This window comes from Pecten maximus, chromosome 10, assembly GCF_902652985.1.
Source record: "Pecten maximus chromosome 10, xPecMax1.1, whole genome shotgun sequence".
Taxonomy (NCBI): domain Eukaryota; kingdom Metazoa; phylum Mollusca; class Bivalvia; order Pectinida; family Pectinidae; genus Pecten; species Pecten maximus.
The window spans coordinates 27,266,871-27,288,188 of record NC_047024.1 but is presented as its reverse complement, the minus strand read 5'-3'; the positions used below and the strand labels follow the sequence as shown (position 1 = coordinate 27,288,188).

The window sequence follows — 21,318 nt, the reverse complement described above, 5'->3', positions numbered from 1 at the left end:
TTAGTTATATATAGATCTCTGATTTCATGTATATATTTTAATTGATTATTAAACTTGTACTTCAGTACAAGAAATATAATGTCATAGACACATGTATTTAAAATCAATATGGCAGAAGAAGATTTTATTAGAGTTTTGGGGTAAATCATACTTAACAACTTAAAAATATATAACTTATGATGCATTAAGTGAAGATGTTTTACCCTGCTTAAAACCTTTTGTTTTGTAATTATATATATACATGTATACAAGTATATTTTCATTGCTTATATGAGGATATATAGATAATATTACTTTGATATATACCTGAACAAATAAGATAAATGCCTCAAATAAAATTCAGTTATAATAAAGGTGTCATGCTATTTTCACAAAAACTTCTGTAAACATTCTAGGTTTTAACAGTTGAGTGCTTACTACATGTAACCTAGCTGTACACAGGTACCTTTCCAGAACAGGTAAATTAAGGTTCCTGTTACCTGTACAGAAAATTACATCAACAGAGATCTACATCTATATATATCCAGCAAATATTTATATAAATCTCTGATATATTACTGATATACTGTATCTAATTTAATACCTTACATTATAAATTTGTTATATCTACCTAAATCATATTTAAATCAATTGAACATGTCTGTTCCTTAATTGTCTTGATATATAAAATCTATAGAATTTTACTAATTTTACTGTTATTTAAGATACATATGACTAACTTTTATACATACAAGATGTACATACAATTTGTGTAGAAAAAATACTTCACAATATAGCGAGACCAACTGTTAAAATTCAAACTTTCTAAATAGACAGTGTTGGGAAATATTTTGGGTGGATCAACATATTTAATTAACTCTTTTCCCTAAGTGATATATTACATTAGAGTTGATGTTTGTAATGTGAATAAATTCATACCATATCATCATCATCTTTATATCTGCTACAGATAGTCCTCAATAAAGAATTACTAATCTCTATCATACATCCTCCTACAGTAACAACCTCTATCAAACATCCTCCTACAGTAACAACCTCTATCATACAGCCTCCTACAGTATCAACCTATATCACGCATCCTCCTACAGTAACAACCTCTATCATACAGCCTCTTACAGAAACAACCTCTAGCATACATGTTCTTTTTCTCAGAAATCTGTAGGCTCAAAACATTTGACAAATTGGATGCCCTGCCCACCCTAAAGGATATACATCATCACCGCTAGTAATATCTACTCCCATAAAATATTGACCTACCTCCCCCCCCCCCCCCCTATAATATTCTTCATACATGTATCATCATATAAGTAATATCTACTCCCATAAAAAACTGATCTACCCCTATAATATACATATCATCACCAATCAAATAATATCTACTCCCATAAAAAACTGACCTACCCCCATAAAATACTGACCTACCCCCATAAAAAACTGACCTACCCCCTATAATATACATATCATCACCAATCAAATAATATCTTCTCCCATAAAAAACTGATCTACCCCCATAAAAAACTGACCTACCCCTATAATATACATCATCACTGATTAAGTAATATCTACTCCTATAAAATACTGACCTACCCCATAAATTACTGACCTACCCCCATACAATACTGACCTACCCCCTATAATATACAAATCATCACCAATTAAGTAATATGTACTCCCATGAAATACTGACCTACCCCCATAAAATACTGACCTACCCCGATAAAATACATATTCACTAATGCCCTTTATAACACACCTATCAACTCCCACAATGTATACAAACACCCTCTGTTTGGCTTATTAAGGCTATATATCCATGAAATACATATCATTTTATGTAAAATACTCATATATTCTTTTTTTATACATTTGTATGCATCCATAAATGATGATGATGTGATTTACATTATCATTGTTACTATGTTATATACAGTGATGTCAACAATAAAACCTTTCATTTCGCACAAAGAACTTTTAATTGCTCTGAAAGCAGGTGAAAATACCAGTCTAAAGTAATTTGGAAGTACATTTAGTCGAAATAAACAACCAAGTCTGACATCTTGGATGTTATCTTGACCCAACAGACAATCAATCACTCAAAACAACAACAGACAAGAAAACCTTGATGGTCCGCATCAATTCGCCGGCAAACAATTATTTTCTTATGCTAACCTGATAACTTAAACAACTAAATGTAGTTTGATATAACATCACTGTGCTACATATTCTTATCAAGACCAACAGGATATTATGTTGTACCATACAAGTATTGCAATGTTTGATTGATGAAATCCGAGGGCACTCCAGAGAAATTCTTATAAGTTGAATTATGTATTAATTAATTAAGAGACAACACTGGTACATTTCTTCTTGGCGGTCACATATCTTCTCTGTGGTTCAGACTTCTACATTATGATTATGTCGATTCCGAGAAAATGTTTGTTGCATATTAATATGTACGGATTGGGATATACACTAAAATTATTTTAATTTTAATAGTTCTTATAAATATATAATATCATATCTTTATAAAGATTAAAATGCATATGATGGCGTCACTTTTATCTAAATAGATATTTATAATGTCGTTAAGATGATGCCAATCTCGATGTTAAATTTAAATGTTCCTTTTCATTTTCTTGCGCAATTTCAGACTTAGCTCTTCAAAAAGGGAGATTAAATTGAGTCATTATCCAGTATAAATACAGTTACAGACTTGTGTATTGTACCACATCTCAGTTTTACTTGAAATGTAGTTATAGACATCTTACATGCAGAATGATATCGATAACTATTTATCTTATCTTGAAAACCCGGTACACAAAACAATACTAAATAATGAGATAATATGAAAGATTCTTAAGTGCCGCGTACATGTCGGTAAAATCCAGTTAATACTGTATACCTGGTAATTTTCGCCCCCGTTTAATTTTTGCTATTTTCGCCCTTTGGTGATAGGGCGAATTTAAGATGACGGCGAAAATTTCAAGCTCAATTGCAGGATTTACACGTTATCGTACATAGGCTAATTGTAGTCTGATCCAAAACATACCCTCGTACTTTTCAAGTGTGTGTTATCCTATACAACTACAAGCAACACGTGTTATATATTTACACGAAATTTATAAAATAATTTATTGTTTTATTCCAATCTATGCATGTGAATTAAAATCCAGATCTAAATCTAGGCCAGAGACCTATATACTGTATATAGGTCTCTGATCTAGGCCTAGTAAATTTGCAATATGACGTGGAGTTAAATCGAGAATATGGGCTAAGACAGCATACTAGGTTTAGTATATTTGATTTTTAAATCAAAGTACTGAAAGTACTGTAGGAGGCGTTAGTCAGATGTAAAAGGAGATATTTGAAATAAAGCAAGAATACAAATTAAACTGATATCAACATGACTAAACATTTCCACTTAAATGTGTCAAACCAACCGGACATAATGGTTTTCACAGTCCTGATGAATGTAATGGTTTAGACTGTTCCGATGTACATAATGGTTTTAACCATCTTAAAAGTTGCAAACCTACTTCTAAAAGAAGTTAAACATTTCTTATTTCAATCAAACCTTTACTTAAAAAGTCAAACATTTTAAATTTTTTCAAATCAACGTCTACTTAGGTACATGTCATTAACATTCATACTTTAAACCATCTTTTATACTTAAGTAGTTCAAAATTTGCATTTATGTGTTTAAAACAAACTTATATTTTATAGGCCTGGGTATTAGAAATGACAAAACAATAAGATATGCATTTCGATAAGTTATAGCAATACACGATATGTATTGAAAATACAGGGAGTGTCTGCTACTTTTTTGTTGAAAGTGTACAATGTCTTTCAATATCTTGTTAACAAAATTGTTAATTCCTTTCTATTTTGATCTTAGAATTAAATATCAAAATTAGATTGACAGCTTTTAAAAGTTATTACACTTTTTTTTAACAAAGACCTCATTTTTAAGGACAATTATTTCAAAATTAGATATCAATTCCATCTATTTTAATAGATCCAATGTCAATATTAACAATAAACTGTGATTTGTTGCTTTTTAATTTACCACCAAGATGTAGATAATAGCCTAGTAGCTATAGGTACTGTATATAAATATACAGCGTTTTACATGCAAAATATTGAAGAAAACTTTCATATTAGATATCAATTCAATATGATTGTATAAGTCCCTTGGGGTGGGGAAAGGACCCTGGGCCTATTTTTACATCAGGATTGTGTAAAAATGTCAATTTAGCGAAATTGACCTATTTTGGTCCCATCCTTCAGCCCCCGGGAGGTTAACCCCAACATTCGTACAATTTTGAATACCCACCCCATAACCATGCTACCATACACATGTAGGTTTTATACCAAATTGTGCAATTAATCCATGAAATGAAATTGACTTTGGGTACAACCCCATAGGGATTGCTACCACACCAATGTGAGTTATATCCATAACTTAGTTTCAGAGAAACCAATTGACCCCTTTTGACCCTGCCCCCCGGGGATCAACCCCACCATTTTTACAATTTTGAATCCCTACCCAAAAGGATGCTACCAGTCAAGTATGAGCTATATCGATTGCTTAGTTTCAAAGAAGAAGTTATTTATGTCAATTGAGCCAAATTGACCCCTTTTGAGCCAACAATTGAATTGCAGTTTAAGGATAATTTTTGATTTTGGCAAGAAAACATTCTTTAAAGGGCATGTCTGCATCATTTTTCATAATTTGCCCTTGAAACTTCGCACACACCTTCATAAGAGCCGGTTCTTTAAAATGTGAATGAAGGTCAAGGTCAGAGAGATAAACTCAATATTTGTAGCCAGTTACACATGTTACATGTATCTGTTTGCCAAATATCCAGCCTTCATGTGTATGTGCAGTTTTGGGTCATTTTTTCATTTTGGTAGGAATTTCTTTTTAAAAGTGCCATATCTGCGTCATTTTGATTATTTGACCTTGATACATTGCACACACCTTTAAAAGGGCTGATTCTTTAAAATGTGACCCAAATTAATAATTTTGAAAGAACTTTGAATTTTCTTCATCATTTGACCCCCCGTGACCTTAAATGAAGGTCAAGGTCAAATATAAGTATAACATTTGTAGCCAGCCATACGTTATCGATGCGCCAAACATCAAGCCTTCATGTATATATTATAGATAAAAGAGCAGAAACCTTTATTCTACAATTTTGGATTATTTTTTAATTTTGGCTGGAGAAAATAGCTTTATGATTCTTTTCCAAGTGCCATATCTTTCTGCCATATTTTTATCTGATGACAATAAAATATGCACATTCTGTTTCAGTGGACTATGTTCTTTCATATGAAATGAAAAAAATAATCAATATAAGATTTTTATTTTTGACATTCGAACCCATAACAAGTCGTTGGCCTTGACATTCTCTGACAATATATCATTGAGAAACGTTTGCCCTAACCACGTGCTAACCAATTTCCAATGAAAATGAAACAAATTATGCTAAAATATGTGTGATGAGTTTCCTATATAAACAATAGTAAAATGTATCCTCTCCCCAGGGGGAATGCGACACATAGGGGGCCATGAAATTAACAATTTTGATAAAATAGCTTAAGAACCTTTTGTACACCATTCTGCGATATCTTGGTCTTAAGAAGAAGAGCGACGCATGACGACAGATCAAATTATAATGGTGTATATTATGAGCTGAATGTCAAAGGATTGTAAACTCTGTACAAATTGTATCATATTATCAGGCAGTCAGCGTAAATGTATGTTTCATATCTACCATATTAGAAGTTTGATGTTTTGTATGATATATATATATACTTAATTTTTACACATACATTAAAGGAGTTATTTGACATCCCACAGATTGTTGCTTGTATATACATGTATATAGTTTTAAAGGTCAACATTGGAAAAAACCTAAATGGTTATACATGAATTCATAATAAATAGAATTATTGACAAAAAAGTTTCATTTATTTTCACACTTTCTGGAGACCAATAAGGAGATTGATGATCATTTTAAGGGATTTTTTCGTGACATGAAAATCAAACATTTTAAATTAAATTTCAAAAGCAAATATAGATTTATTTTGAAAGTTATGAGGAATATTGATATTTGAGAAAGTCTTATATTATATGGATTTGATATATCGATTGCCAATAGATATACATGTATTTATCATTTTACATGAAAACAACAAAAAGTTATATTACATGAAAACATTTGAAAAGGTTGAATCGTGAGCTGAATAATATATAAATAAGACAAGCTGGTTCAATAATAATTTAGCATTTTCATATATATTACGAGTGCGAGTAGCTACTGCAGTAAACCTTATCACAAAAGCCCAGATTATGTATATTGTCTCTGTCGGGGAAGGTACAGCACAAATGACCACCACTACAGATATGTGCCAGTTTTCTTAGTTTAAAAAAATAAACGATCGAATTCCATCACGCCATCACCGATCACGGTTAGGTCTACCGATTCATAGATTTGAAACACAGGGACTTCGATCAGTTATCGCAGTAATCCGAAGGGTTCTGGTGTTGATATCGCTGATTAAAGTCTGCATATAGTATATAAGAAGATCGTCAGAAAATTCGGAATATAATCGCAGTAGATATTGTGATTTTGTGGTCTGGCCAGGCTTGAACAACTTATCGTAAACAGTTTCGTCCTAAATAAACAAACGCTTATTTCAGTGGGTCAACAAACAGATTTAAACTTTGTAAGCAACTTGCCTTTAATTCATGTTGATAGATATTAATTTCTAGCGACAAACATCACACTTTGATGCTTCGTGTGAAGCCCGTGTCCACGTGCCTCCATTTTGACAGAGTGCTCGCTCACGAAAACAAACGGAACACGTGATCGCTAAATATCGGACCAAATCTCATAAAATCTCGTGAACAAACTACCAAGTTGTAAACAAAAGAAATGTTGTTAGCCAAAACCTGGAGGGTATTATGAAAATCGGGAATTTGTTTGCGCTTGGTTGTTATGCCGTCTTTATTCCTAGTAGTTAAACAAGTGTCCTCTGTAAGGTAACGTCAGAATCTCGCAGTTATCTCCCTTCAAACAGTATTTTCGATATAGATTTGCAAAAATCGATGCAGGTGTAGATATTTACAAGACATTATTCTTATTGTTTATTCAAAATAGTTCCTGAAATGTTCACCACATTATAAGCATAGTTAATACATTTCTGTGCACATCTACTTTGAATGACGGACTACAATGACGTGCCTCATACTTGGAACTAATAGTATAAGCGAATCATTACCCCTAGTTATAGAAATTACCACCAGAGGTCTCAAATTCCGGGCTTCCGCCGAAGAGAAATTTATACTGAATATACCTTTTTTTCATGTAATAGCACTTTATTTGTAGTCTTGATAGTTTTCATAAATGTATATATAGTTCAACTACATCATATATGAACCGAAAGAAACTACAAAATGAACTGTGAAAGGAAATATAACGAAAATGAAAGTGAGAGATTGTGACGTCACAACTCGTAGGTGATTGTAATATGGCAGGCGTAAACGCCTCCATAAAAAGCTATAAATACTAAGTAACTTTTAAAATCCAATCATTTTTTTAAAATGATGCACCCAAAATAGCATCAAATTCTTGCCATTGTGAATATTGATTTCATGAGTTCACCGTCGCTTGTGGCTTCCATCGATGAGAAATGAACAAAAGAAAACACTGGTCAGTAGACTTCTAAATTAGTCACGGCACGGAGAACTTACTACTCATCGTGTTTGCTTAAAATCGACAATGCACACCTGATACTATTTGAATCAATATAGGCTCAAAGTCAATCTGAACACAGGTAAACGTTGTATATATCACACCTAATTACATTTCACACCTCAGCGGGATATGCAAAGAAAAGAAAATGGGGGAACTCGATAAATCCCGAGTGTTCCGAGTGCAATTGTATCGAGAATTCCGAACGGAATTTTCCGATTGTGAACGAGGAAAAGACATTTCTGAAATGTAGTTTAGGGCGAAATTAAAACGGGGCGAACATCTTTTGTGTTGCTCAAGGGCGAAAATAACCTGGGGCGAAAAATACCAGATATACAGTATAAGGGAACAACTTTTTGTTTTTTTTTGTTTTGTTTTTTGACATTTTCCATCCATGGACAGTTGACGAATTTATCAAGGTTTTTCGTTGCCGCATTACAGCCCGGCACAACAGAAATGAGCCAACGTCATGAAAGCAAGCAAAAATACTGTGGTACTTTTTCAGTAGTGTTTTTTTTTACAAGAACAGGAAGGACCCACACCTGAACTTCAACAAATAAAGATAAAAGAAGAAATGCCCAAACTAACGTGGAGGAGGAAACAGTCTTAAAACTGCTATATAAACATTAGAACCACTAACAGAAATCTCCAATCAAACGTTGTCAACTTGCATAATATCGGTTAATTGGAAAAAAAGGCTCGGTCATGGCAATCTTCATGACGGGGGGTGGGGGTGGGGGTGTGATTCTTCCATTGTGTTTGAAGACGGAACATTATATTCTTGCCCAGGAGATTTCAGCCAGCTATATTCGCTTCACGGGTGTGTTGAATCAACTGTGTTCCCCTTGGTGTTTTCTCTACTACCAACCAAGACAGAACAGACGTACAGGAGACTGTTTACTTTAGAGATTCTGTGGCTCAGAGGAACTTTTTTGCTCCAGTGACAGTCATGTTGGATTTTGAGATAGCAGCGAGGAATGCCGTGGAAACTGTGTTTCCTACAGTAACTGAAAACATGCTTTTTCCATTACACACAGTGGATCTGGAGGAAAGTTTAAGGATGTGGGCTGGCTGGACGCTACAGACAGGATGATGAACTAAAAACTCTAGTTAGACGAGCAGCTGTGCTACCATTGGTGCCCCTTGATCAAGTGGATGATGTGTGGTTTTCTGCCCTTGACGACAACGAAGACATTAGCGGTGAAACTACCCGACTTAAGGACTATGTTACGGAAATTTGGATTGAGGGACAGCACATAGCTTTTGTGGAACCACTACGACAATGATGGCCCACGAACAACAAATCATGTCGAGGGATGGCACAGCAAGGTCAACAAGCTCTGTCAGCATGCGCACCCAAACATCTTTGTTGCTGTTCAACTGCTGAAGAAGATTCAAGCTACCAATGAAGCCAAGATAATCCAGCTTTCGGCAGGAGGTAAACAAAGACCAAAGAAGAGGAAATACTGCCACATTGACTATCGGTTAAGTCATCTGAAGGACCGGTACAGAAATGGACAAATTGATGTGCTTACTTATGCTGATGCTGCATCTCATTTACAGCATTAACAGTGAAAGAACTAGTTACAGCAACTATGTTGCACACGAAAAGCGAGTGCATCCATGTACTGTTTAATATGCATCGTGAAAAAACATTCTAGTGCTGAGTTAAATTAGTTCAACTCTTCTTATATGTTTTTTAGTGTTTAGTTAATATATATTTATAATTAAAATAATTGGAAAATAGTGGCTTATGTTCAAAATCTAGTTACTTTATGTGTCCTTTCTATGCATATATATGTACACTGTATATTGAAAATCTGGTTGATTATGTGTTATTACTGAAAATATGTTCTATGTGAAATAAAAATACATGTATTACTAAATACTTGAATTGTTTCTCTTAATATATCATGATGACATTCGCATAAATGTTAGAAGTTTTATGAAATAGTCTAAAGCCTTACCTGTAATTATCTCCTATTGTTCTACCTTTCACACCTAGTCACACTTGACCAACAAAATACCTTACCTGTATACCTTAAAATTCAGAATGTTGGCTAAGTGAGCCATGTGAAATATTGTAAGCGAATATACGGGAACACGGTGTCTTCCAGTCTAGCCAACATTTGAGATTTTAGGTGAGAAATGGGTAGAGGAAAATGTTGGCCAGAGTGGAATAGGTGTACAAATGTATTTTATTAAAACAACATAGGTGCTTACTATCAAAGCACCCGGCCGCGTAAAGTAGGCCTATATAACTGATAGAACAGTCCATGAATAGAATGTACCATCTCCGAAAATGATGGAGGATTCACTGATATGCTCTAAATTTGTACACTCTATTGGTCCTTCTTCTCTTAATAGAATATTTGTAGCCAGCATTTAGGAGATAATGCCCCCCTCTTCCATTCTCCAGAAAATCCACTTGTATCTGTACATTGGCCATAGTAAAGTGTGAAGTGATAGATTTGAAATTTACCAAATACAGGTAAGTGACGACTTTTTACCTGGACTCACCTGGTGGTCACTCAGGTATGACCAAGCCTGGCAAAGATGTGAAAATAGAAATGTTGGCCAGAGTGGAATGGTGTTCAATCAGAATGTTGGCTAGACTGGAATGAACCGGGAACACATATCAAGACTTATGGGGGCCAGCAATTACTTTTCGCAGAATCAATATGGTTTTTTTATCGGAAGATGTACCTGCCTCCAACTTCTACAGGTAATGGATAAATGGACCAAAGTTTAAGAAAATAGTAAAAATATTGATTGTATTTATAAGGATTATGATAAAACCGTTTGACACTGTCCCACATAAAAGATCAATCAACAAGCTTAAGGCGTCTATTTTCTCAGAACGGATCATCTCCAGGATATTAGCATTTCTAAGACTCAGAATGGGGTAATATAACGTTAGGCATTCTATAAGGATCGGTCCTAGGGCCAATACTATTTGTAATATTTATAAACGATCTGCCAGACATCGTTAAATTGAATATTTACCTATTTGCAGATGATACGAAGATCTTTGAAAAATACAATATACACTATACAGATCTCCAGGATGACCTATATAATATGAGCAAGTTGTGCGATACATAGCTCCTCAAATTACATCAGTGTAAGCAGATGAGAATAGGAAGAGGGATACAAAAGGGTCAAGTTCTACAAGATGTCATACACTGTCAAACCTTGCAGGAAAACCTCTTTCAAAAAAAAAAAAAAAAAAAAAACGTTATTGGCGTTGTAATATATTTCAATCTCTCATTAGAAGCTCACAGCAGCGAGAAAGTTAAAAAAAAAAAGAAAAAAAAAGAAGAAAATTCCATGTTTCTCTCCTAAGAAGAACATTCCAATCTACGGATACAAAAAAAAACACATTTGTTCCTCTGTATACATTGGTGGCATAACATGGTATCCATATCGAAGTAAAAATATACACATGATAGAGGGAGTCCAACGCAACGCCTTCCGGGCCTGAAAATTATCAACTACGGCGAAAGATAGGAAAAACTTAAGCTTCCAACACTGTCCTATCGACGAGCTTGGGTAGACGTGGTCGAATTATACAGGGTGTTAAATTATACAACAGGAAATGCTGTAATACCGCCAAACTATGGCAGGAAGTAGCGCAGATATACAGTAGAAAAGGAAAATCTTAAAAAATATATCCCAAGCGCGTAACATCGGCAACAAGGAAAAACACATTCTCAATAAGAACAGTAAATTTCCGGAGAAGTTTACTTGAAACTGTCGTATCTGCATCAATTAAGTATAAACTCTTTCAAAAACGCTAAGGACAATCCTTGGAAAAAGCACGACATATTTTATAACTATACAACTGAAATAACCATATAAACTAATGTGGTTGTATCGGACTGAAATTATATATCAATGTATTCATTCAAAGTTGTGTCTTGATATAAATGTTCTGAATGTAATAATATCTAGTTTTTTTGGGGTCAGATGACCTAAAAATGTTGGTAACTAATCCAGATATGATTACAAAACACAGTAGTATACAAAAAAATATCTGTATAACCCATCAACACTTGGTGTACAGAGGTAAGGTTTGTTAAATATGTTATGTAGTAACAGTGACCTAGATTTTTTAAGCTCAGTCTCAAACTTTTATCAAAAGCTAACATTTTCTATTAACTTTGTGAATAATTCTTCTTATTGTTTCCAATCAGGTAAGTCTGAAATCCAGATTTTTTTTTCAATAGCATAACAGTAATCCTATTTTACTTTTTAACTAAATATCGCAACAACAATGGAAATGTTTGCGTCACAGTAGATAGTCAGTTTTTACCATTGTCCAACCAACTTCATTCTCAGTAGAAAATCCAGTTGCGTAAGTTTCCTGTGAAATCATGGATTGTGGGATTGCTTGTTTCCATTAACCATCCAGCAAACTTTGTCATGACTCACTTTCTCTCTTTAATTCACAAGACAAAGAATTTTCCTGTATTTTTGAACATTATAAAGTTGTCCTGACAACTTCCACCTCTATCTCTGTCCTAGATGGATCTTTAAGTGGCCACCATCTTATGATGTTTACCATTACTGTTTTCTGTGATTTTACATATCATATTGATAGTGAATTAATTCAACCTTTCGATTAGTCCAAAAAAAACACCCTTAACATTATGCATTAGGGGAATCTACATATGAGATTCCAAAGATCGATCCAGTTCTGAAGAAACAGCAATTACCTTGTCAAAATCAAAGATGACCATCTTTTATTTTTCTGATAAGTCTTAAAATTAGATTAAAAAGGAACCAACAGATGAAATTTGAAAATCGGAATGATCTCTACAACACTTTCAGAGAATGTGCGAGATCATGGCTGCCTGTTCAGCTATTTTGTTTACCTGATCAAGTAACAGATTTGAACATGTAGATCTAGGTATGTAACATAATTCTTAAGAAGAAAGCAATAACAAGAATATGTATAATCTAAGTATAAATATGAATATGAAATTTTCAATAAGAAAAATCACTGATAAAAATTTAAGCATATTTTATTTTCCGTACATCATTAACATCACCATAAAAGAAGTATATTATATGTAATATATATCAATAGTTTACCACTTGCATATATATATCACAATAACACATAACAGCTATACACACCTTGATCAACACACAATAATGGTCACAAGCCTTGGAACACAAGTCAGATTTACGGACTACCTGGAATTCACAAATCTACTTATTACAAACGCCAAATGAACAATGTAAATGGGCAAATTATACAGGTGTCCTGCATTTCCTTATCAATCAGAATTTAGAATCTTTCCACCCTGGGGTAAGGTATACTGACAGTAGGATATGTGTTTTTCAAGATGGCGGCCATCTTGGATTTCTCGCCAACCCGATAAATAACAACACTTGGTAAGGACCATCTCAGGATCATTTCTGGTAAGTTAGAGCTGAATCCCACTGGTGGAATTTGAGAAGAAGTTTGAAATAGGTGTTGTTCAGGAAAACCATGATTGCGCAATCATGTTACAAAATGGCCGCCATTGCTGCCATTTCAAAGTTTTTACGAGGCCGAAAAAATAACAACACAATGTTGGCTCGCCTTCCTTGACATCCTCACCCATTTCCAGCTCAATGGCACTAATGGAACTGGAGAAGAAGTTTAAAATGTGTTTTTCAAGATGGCGGCCATGGCGGCCATGTTGGATTTCAGACCTATCCAAAAAATAACAACACTTGGTCCGGATAATATCAGGATCATTTCAGGCAAGTTTCAGCTCAATAGCACTGGTGGAACTTAAGAAGTTTAAAATGTGTTTTTCAAGATGGCGGCCATCTTGGATTTCTGACCGACCCGAAAAATAACAACACTTGGTCGGGATCATATCAGGATCATTTCAGGCAAGTTTCAGCTCAACAGCACTGGTGGAACGTGAGAAGAAGTTTAAAATGTGTTTTCAAAATGGCGGCTATGGCGGCCATCTTGGATTTCGGACCGACCCAAAAAATAACAACACTTGGTCAGGACCATCTCAGGATCATTTCTGGCAAGTTTCAGCTTAATCCCACTGGTGGAACTTGAGAAGAAGATTGAAATGTGAAAAGTTTACCCTTCGGGTCAGATGACCTAAAAATACCCAGTAGGTAATTTTATCATGGTCCATCAACAAATTAGATTTATTTACAAATATTGGCATCCAAACAAATCACAAATATATTTGGTGACATTTTCACTGGTCCAAGAAATCATGAACAATAGGAATCGGAGATTAATAGAATATAACATGGATCCGGTTCCTTGGACAGGGATATCTCAACCCGAGTTTTTTGGCCAGTGCTGGCCAGCCAAACTCTGATGCGAGATATCCTTGTTCGCAGAACAGACCCATGTTTGGCTATTTTTCTCAGTTTTTATGAAAGTTTTTTCATCGCACCGTCTACAATGCTCCCTAAAATGTTACGTTACGTTATTGTGAGCAGTGTCAAATAGCGTGTGCCTCATGTTTGGCAACTTAAGAATATCGTCCCTCGGTTTCAGATTCCCCTGTCTCGCCCCCCAACGGGGTGAAAGAATCCATTAATCTTTTCCCTAGAAACGGCAAACTCCTTGCCGGTTATTCTAGTGTATTATGATCACAAGCCATATTTTTTTTGTTAAAACTGTATTTTGAGATCTAGAGTGTGTCCTCACTTATCCGACATTCCTATTTTAACATTGGACAGTAGGTTGATCTTACCCTTATAACATAAGAGGCCGCTGGTCGGCTCTTTTTCTATCGGATATTATTTTGCCGACTGTTACACGGCGCCTGTCAAAAGTATCTCGCCGTGTAAAACCTCTAACATTGTTGGAGTAAGGTTGATCTATGCATGCTTTGTATATATGTTGAAATAGATTACCGAATTTATTACTAGTATACTGAAATTTTGTCTTACAACACGTTGACCAAGTGGGAATGAACCATTTTGAGTATGACCTTGACCCTAGATATCAACAATGCAAATAATAAAGTTATTAAAAAGAAGTGAAGTGATCTAAGGACAGAATTTAGACTAGACATACTACAAAGAACGCTCCCATAGATTGTAATGTGACGACCAACACTTTCAATTTCTGTATCAAGTTTCTCTTACTGAAATTCACCAATGATTTACTTGCACTTCTCCTAACCTGCTGACCCTAAGCAAGATTCAAACTTCAATTAAAGTGAAATATACAACATGGGCTGGAAATAATGAACCAATCGTCATGAAAATTGGCACAAGTGATCTTTGTGCCACCATTTCATTCGATGCAAAAATTACTACTCATTTCCATGCTAATTTTCTTGATATCTAAATTTTTTTCGAGAAAACATGAAATTTTTCAGAGGTGATTACTGTAAACCAAGGACAAAAAAATCCACCATTCTCTGTGGTTACAGGGAGAATCCTATAATAGTTGAAACTCTTCTCCTACAGGTAGGAATTTTATTTTCATGAGAATTTTTATTACACCAAAATTTCAGAAAACAAGAGGCCCAGGGGCCTTAACGGTCATCTGACTCTAAATTAAAGACCCTTATAATATTGTAGTATGCATTCTCTGCAGGTTTAGTGGCACTGTTGGCCATGGCGGCCATCTTGGATTTCTGACCTACCTTAAAAATAATAACACTTGGCCATGACCATCTCAGGATCATTTCTGGTAAGTAAGAGCCAAATCCCAAGGGTGGAATTTGAGAAGAAGTTTGAAATACGTGTTGTTCAGGAAAAACATGATTGCGCAATCATGTTACAAAATGGCCACCGTGGCTGCCATTTCAAAGTTTTTACGAAGCCAAAAAATAACAACACTTTGTTGGCTCCCCGTCCTTAACATCCTCACCAATTTCCAGCTCAATCGCACCAGTGGAACTGGAGAAGAAGTTTAAAATGTGTTTTTCAAGATGGCTGCCATGGCGGCCATCTTGGATTTCTGACTGACCCGATAAATAACAAAACTTGGGCAGGAACATCTCAGGATCATTTCTGGTAAGTTAGAGCTGAATCCCACTGGTGGAATTTGAGAAGAAGTTTGAAATAGGTGTTGTTCAGGAAAACAATGATTGCGCAATCATTTTACAAAATGGCCACCATGGCTGCCATGTCAAAGTTTTTACGAGGCCGAAAAATAACAACACTTTGTTGCCTCTCTTTCCTTAACATCCTCACCAATTTCCAGCTCAATGGCACCAGTGAAACTGGAGAAGAAGTTTAAAATGTGTTTTTCAAGATGGTTGCCATGGCGGCCATCTTGGATTTTTGACCGACTTGAAAAATAACAACACTTGGTCAGGACCATCCCAGGATCATTTCTGGTAAGTTAGAGCTGAATCCCACTGATGGAATTTGAGAAGAAGTTTGAAATAGGTGTTGCTCAGAAGAACCATGATTGCGCAATCATGTTACAAAATGGCTGCCATGGCTGCAATGTCGAAGTTTTTACGAAGCCGAAAAATAACAACACTTTATTGGCTCTCCTTCCTTAACATCCTCACCAATTTCCAGCTCAATCGCACCAGTGGAACTGGAGAAGAAGTTTAAAATGTGTTTTTCAAGATGGTTGCCATGGCAGCCATCTTGGATTTCTGACCGACTTGAAAAATAACAACACTTGGTCAGGACCATCCAAGGATCATTTCTGGTAAGTTAGAGCTGAATCCCACTGATGGAATTTGAGAAGAAGTTTGAAATAGGTGTTGTTCAGAAGAACCATGATTGCGCAATAATGTTACAAAATGGCTGCCGTGGCTGCCATGTCAAAGTTTTCACGAAGCCGAAAAATAACAACACTTTATTGGCTTTCCTTCCTTAACATCCTCACCAATTTCTAGCTCAATCGCACCAGTGGAACTGGAGAAGAAGTTTAAAATGTATTTTTCAAGATGGTTGCCATGGCGGCCATCTTGGATTTCTGACCGACCTGAAAAATAACAACACTTCCTCAGGACCATCCCAGGATCATTTCAGGCAAGTTTCAGCTCAATCTCACCAGTGGAACTTGAGAAGAAGTTTCAAATGTGTTTTCAAAATGGCGGTCATGGCGGCCATCTTGGATTTCAGACTGACCCGAAAAATAACAACACTTGGTCAGGACCATCCAAGCATCATTTCAGGCAAGTTTCAGCTCAATCCCACTAGTGGAACTTGAGAAGAAGTTTGAAATGTGAAAAGTTTACGCACGGCGGACGGCGGACGACGCACGGCGCACGGCGCACGGCGCACGGCGCACGACGACGGACGAAACATGATGACTATAGGTCATCCTGACCCTTCGGGTCAGATGACCTAAAAAGACTATTTTGTCATGAATGAAGTCATACAAACTATCTTGCAGTGATAGTTTATGATGAATATTAGATTATGGAAGAATAAAATCATTACTTTACCATGAAAACAAGCATGCTTGTCCCCTACCGGCATCCGCTAACAAGAGGCCCAGAGGCCTTAACGGTCATCTGACTCTAAATTAAAACCCTTACATTATTGTAGTATGCATTCTCTGTAGCAAGTATATAGTGGCACTGTTGGCCATGGTGGCCATCTTGGATTTCTGAACAACCCAATAAATAACAACACTTGGTGTGGACCATCTCAGGATCATTTCTGGTAAGTTAGAGCTGAATCCCACCGGTGGAATTTGAGAAAAAGTTTGAAATAGGTGTTGTTCAGGAAAACCATGATTGCGCAATCATGTTACAAAATGGCCGCCATTGCTGCCATGTCAAAGTTTTTACGAGGCCAAAAAAATAACAACACTTTGTTGGCCCTGCTTCCTTAACATCTTCACCAATTTCCAGCTCAATGGCACCAGTGGAACTGGAGAAGAAGTATAAAATGTGTTTTTCAAGATGGCTGTCATGGCAGCCATCTTGGATTTCTGGCCGACCCGATAAATAGCTACACTTGGTAAGGACCATCTCAGGATCATTTCTGGTAAGTTAGAGCTGAGTTCCACCAGTGGAATTTGAGAAGAAGTTTGAAATAAGTGTTGTTCACGAAAACCATGATTGCGCAATCTTGTTACAAAATGGCCGCCATATTGCTGCCATGTCAAAGTTTTTACGAGGCCAAAAAAAAACAACACTATGTTGGCTCGCCTTCCTTGACATCCTCATCCATTCCCAGCTCAAAGGCACCAATGAACCTGGAGAAGAAGTTTAAAATGTGTTTTTCAAGATGGTGGTTATGGTGGCCATCTTGGATTTCGGACCGACCCGAAAAATAACGAAAAATAACAACACTTGGTCGGGATCATATCAGGATCATCTCAGGCAAGTTTCAGCTCAATAGCACTGATGGAACTTGAGAAGAAGTTTAAAATGTGTTTTTCAAGATGGCGGCTATGGCGGCCATCTTGGATTTCGGACCGACCCGAAAATAACAACACTTGGTCGAGATCATATCAGGATCATTTCAGGCAGGTTTCAGCTCAATAGCACTCGTAGAATTTGAGAAGAAGTTTAAAATGTGTTTTTCAAGATGGCGGCCTCAGCGGCCATCTTTGATTACGGACCGACCCGAAAAATAACAACACTTGGTCGAGATCATATCAGGATCATTTCAGGCAGGTTTCAGCTCAATAGCACTCGTAGAACTTGAGAAGAAATTTAAAATGTGTTTTTCAAGATGGCGGCTATGGCGGCCATCTTGGATTTCGGACTGATCTAAAAAATAACAACACTTGGTCGGGATCATATCAGGATCATTTCAGGCAAGTTTCAGCTCAATAGCACTGGTGAAACTTGAGAAGAAGCTTTAAATGTGTTTTTCAAGATGGCGGCTATGGCGGCCATCTTGGATTTCGGACCGACCCGAAAAATAACCACACTTCGTCGGGATCATATCAGGATCATCTCAGGCAAGTTTCAACTCAATAGCACTGGTGGAACTTGAGAAGAAGTTTAAAATGTGTTTTTCAAGATGGCGGCTATGGCGGCCATCTTGGATTTCGGACCGACCCGAAAAATAACAACACTTGGTCGGGATCATATCAGGATCATTTCAGGCAAGTTTCAGCTCAATAGCACTGGTAGAACTTGAGAAGTTTAAAATGTGTTTTTCAAGATGGCGGCTATGGCGGCCATCTTGGATTTTGGACTGATCTAAAAAATAACAACACTTGGTCGGGATCATATCAGGATCATTTCAGGCAAGTTTCAGCTCAATAGCACTGGTGAAACTTGAGAAGAAGTTTAAAATGTGTTTTTCAAGATGGCGGCTATGGCGGCCATCTTGGATTTCAGACCGACCCGAAAAATAACAACACTTTGTCGGGATCATCTCAGGATCATTTCTGGCAAGTTTCAGCCCAACAGCAGTGGTGGAACTTGAGAAGAAGTTTAAAATGTGTTTTCAAAATGGCGGCTATGGCGGCCATCTTGGATTTCGGACCAACCCGAAAAATAACAACACTTGGTCAGGACCATCTCAGGATCATTTCTGGCAAGTTTCATGTGAATCCCACTGGTGGAACTTGAGAAGAAGATTGAAATGTGAAAAGTTTACGGACGGTGGACGGCGGACGGCGGACGGCGCCCTTCGGGTCAGGATGACCTAAAAATAGTAAGTGACCTTGACCCAAAATCCTCAATCCTTTGCTACTCATACCGAAGTTGCATACCAACTATTGCCAACATACCCTCGATAGCCGAGAAAAGTGCAGAAAACAAAAACTGAGAGGACAGACGCACAGGCAGAAAGACAAACGGACGCAGAGGAAAGCTATAGTCCCCCTCCCCTGGTTTCATTGATAGGAGACTAATGAAAAAATAATACAACACATTATTGACATATTTCTTTTTATCACAGAAAGAGGAGTTATTTCCCTTCTGTATTACATCCAGTTCAATCATTTTACTTGTGTCGCAGACCAACATGACTCCTCACTATTTTAGCATAATTTTTTTATGTATGAGCACTAAATGAAGTTATAACCCTTAGGAACTAGCGCTGTACAAAAACATAAGTCTGGAGTTCGATTGGAAATCTTTTTCTTTTGAGGTAGCAATTTATGAGCATTTCATATTTCATCAATGTAGCTGTAGATTCAAACATCATGTGGAAAAATACCTTTCTATCAGACAGCCCCGAGATGGCAAGATAATCTCAGTTTAGGACCCGGATTTCTGAAGGATTTTCATACCTGGTGAGTTTAATCATACAAACATATGTTACACTTACCGTATACTGAAAGCCTACTTTCATTCCATTTAGTTAGTCTACAAACCAAGTTTACAACATATCTAAGTAATATTTATCCATACATTCCAATACAAATATATTTTCTATATTTCACACTTATATACAATGATTATGATGATTACAAAGGAAAATAAAAATTTCCCAATGAGGGGAGGTTGGTTATCATTTTTATCCAACTCTAGTTAGTTAATTTTCTAAATTAGAAAATTAAGTAACGAGATTACAAAATTATAAACAATTGTCACAAGTTGAGGAACTTGTTCATCCCATCACTTCCTTACTTACAAATATATGGTTGAGTTAAAAATATCCCAATGTAGCAACTAAATTCTGTGAACTGAATCCCTACAAGACAGAAATATAATTTGTAAAGAAGGAAAACAAATTATCTATTTCAGATGCATGACTCATATCTTCTGTACTACATTTGTCAGGTGTCAATTTTGGTCACCATGATCATTGTAATATCTCAAATCAATAATCTCACTTCCGCGTGTAGTCTTTTTTACCATATCCTTTACTATTTGGTTTGACATGAACCCCTGATTTATCTACCTTTCCATGAGGACACCCCCTTTCACCCAGTTATGCCAATATTGACCCACAGAAAATCATTAACAACATGTCCATGATGATCTTTTGAAGACTGACAACCAAAAATAAGTGAAAGTAGTAAAAGTAGTCCATGGTCAAAGGCAAGAAGTTATCCAATCAGATTAGTTGGGGATCACAAATGACCAATCGGAGGCTTTGAAAGTGGTTTACACACCACGGTGTGTAAAAAACAAATATGCACTGTTTCAAATTTTATCACGTAGCATATCAGTTGTGAAACAAGCGTTGTTACGGGATAAACAGCATTCTACCACATTGCTCTAAATATGAAGTAGTCAGTATATACAAACAGCATTGTTGGCTATTTAGACACGTCTTTTATGGAACATGGCAGTTTCAGAGACTGGTAGTCTTGGACTTAATGGTGAAAATTCATTTAAAGAATTGAAAACAAAATTCAAAATATATATGAAAACAAAATTCAAAATATATATACACACATACATGTATATATATTCTTGTTGAAATGAAACAGGAGTAAGATGTGTGGTAGTCCAAATGTGTTTCAGCTGGTTATTTAATGTACATGTATATATGTCATACATAAATATATACATGTATATACTAAAAATACCAAAAACTCAGTGTTCGATATTATATATATAGAGGTTACACAACGAGTGGTTGTTGGATATGGAATTTATTTCACACGAGTAAGTTATTTTTTAAAAGTTACAAAAGACACGAGCTTTAGCGAGTGTTTTTTGAAACTTTTAAAAAATAACTT

The 21,318-nt window shown here is 36.0% G+C and overlaps 1 protein-coding gene across 1 annotated transcript; it reads left to right on the top strand.

Moving 5' to 3' along the window:
• Nucleotides 1–8,465: 8,465 nt before the first annotated feature.
• Nucleotides 8,466–9,384, top strand: LOC117336618. The gene is given in 3 exon segments (XM_033897230.1): nt 8,466–8,580; nt 8,820–9,025; nt 9,027–9,384. Coding segments are annotated over 3 exon segments (624 nt in total). The 3' UTR covers nt 9,330–9,384.
• Nucleotides 9,385–21,318: the final 11,934 nt, after the last annotated feature.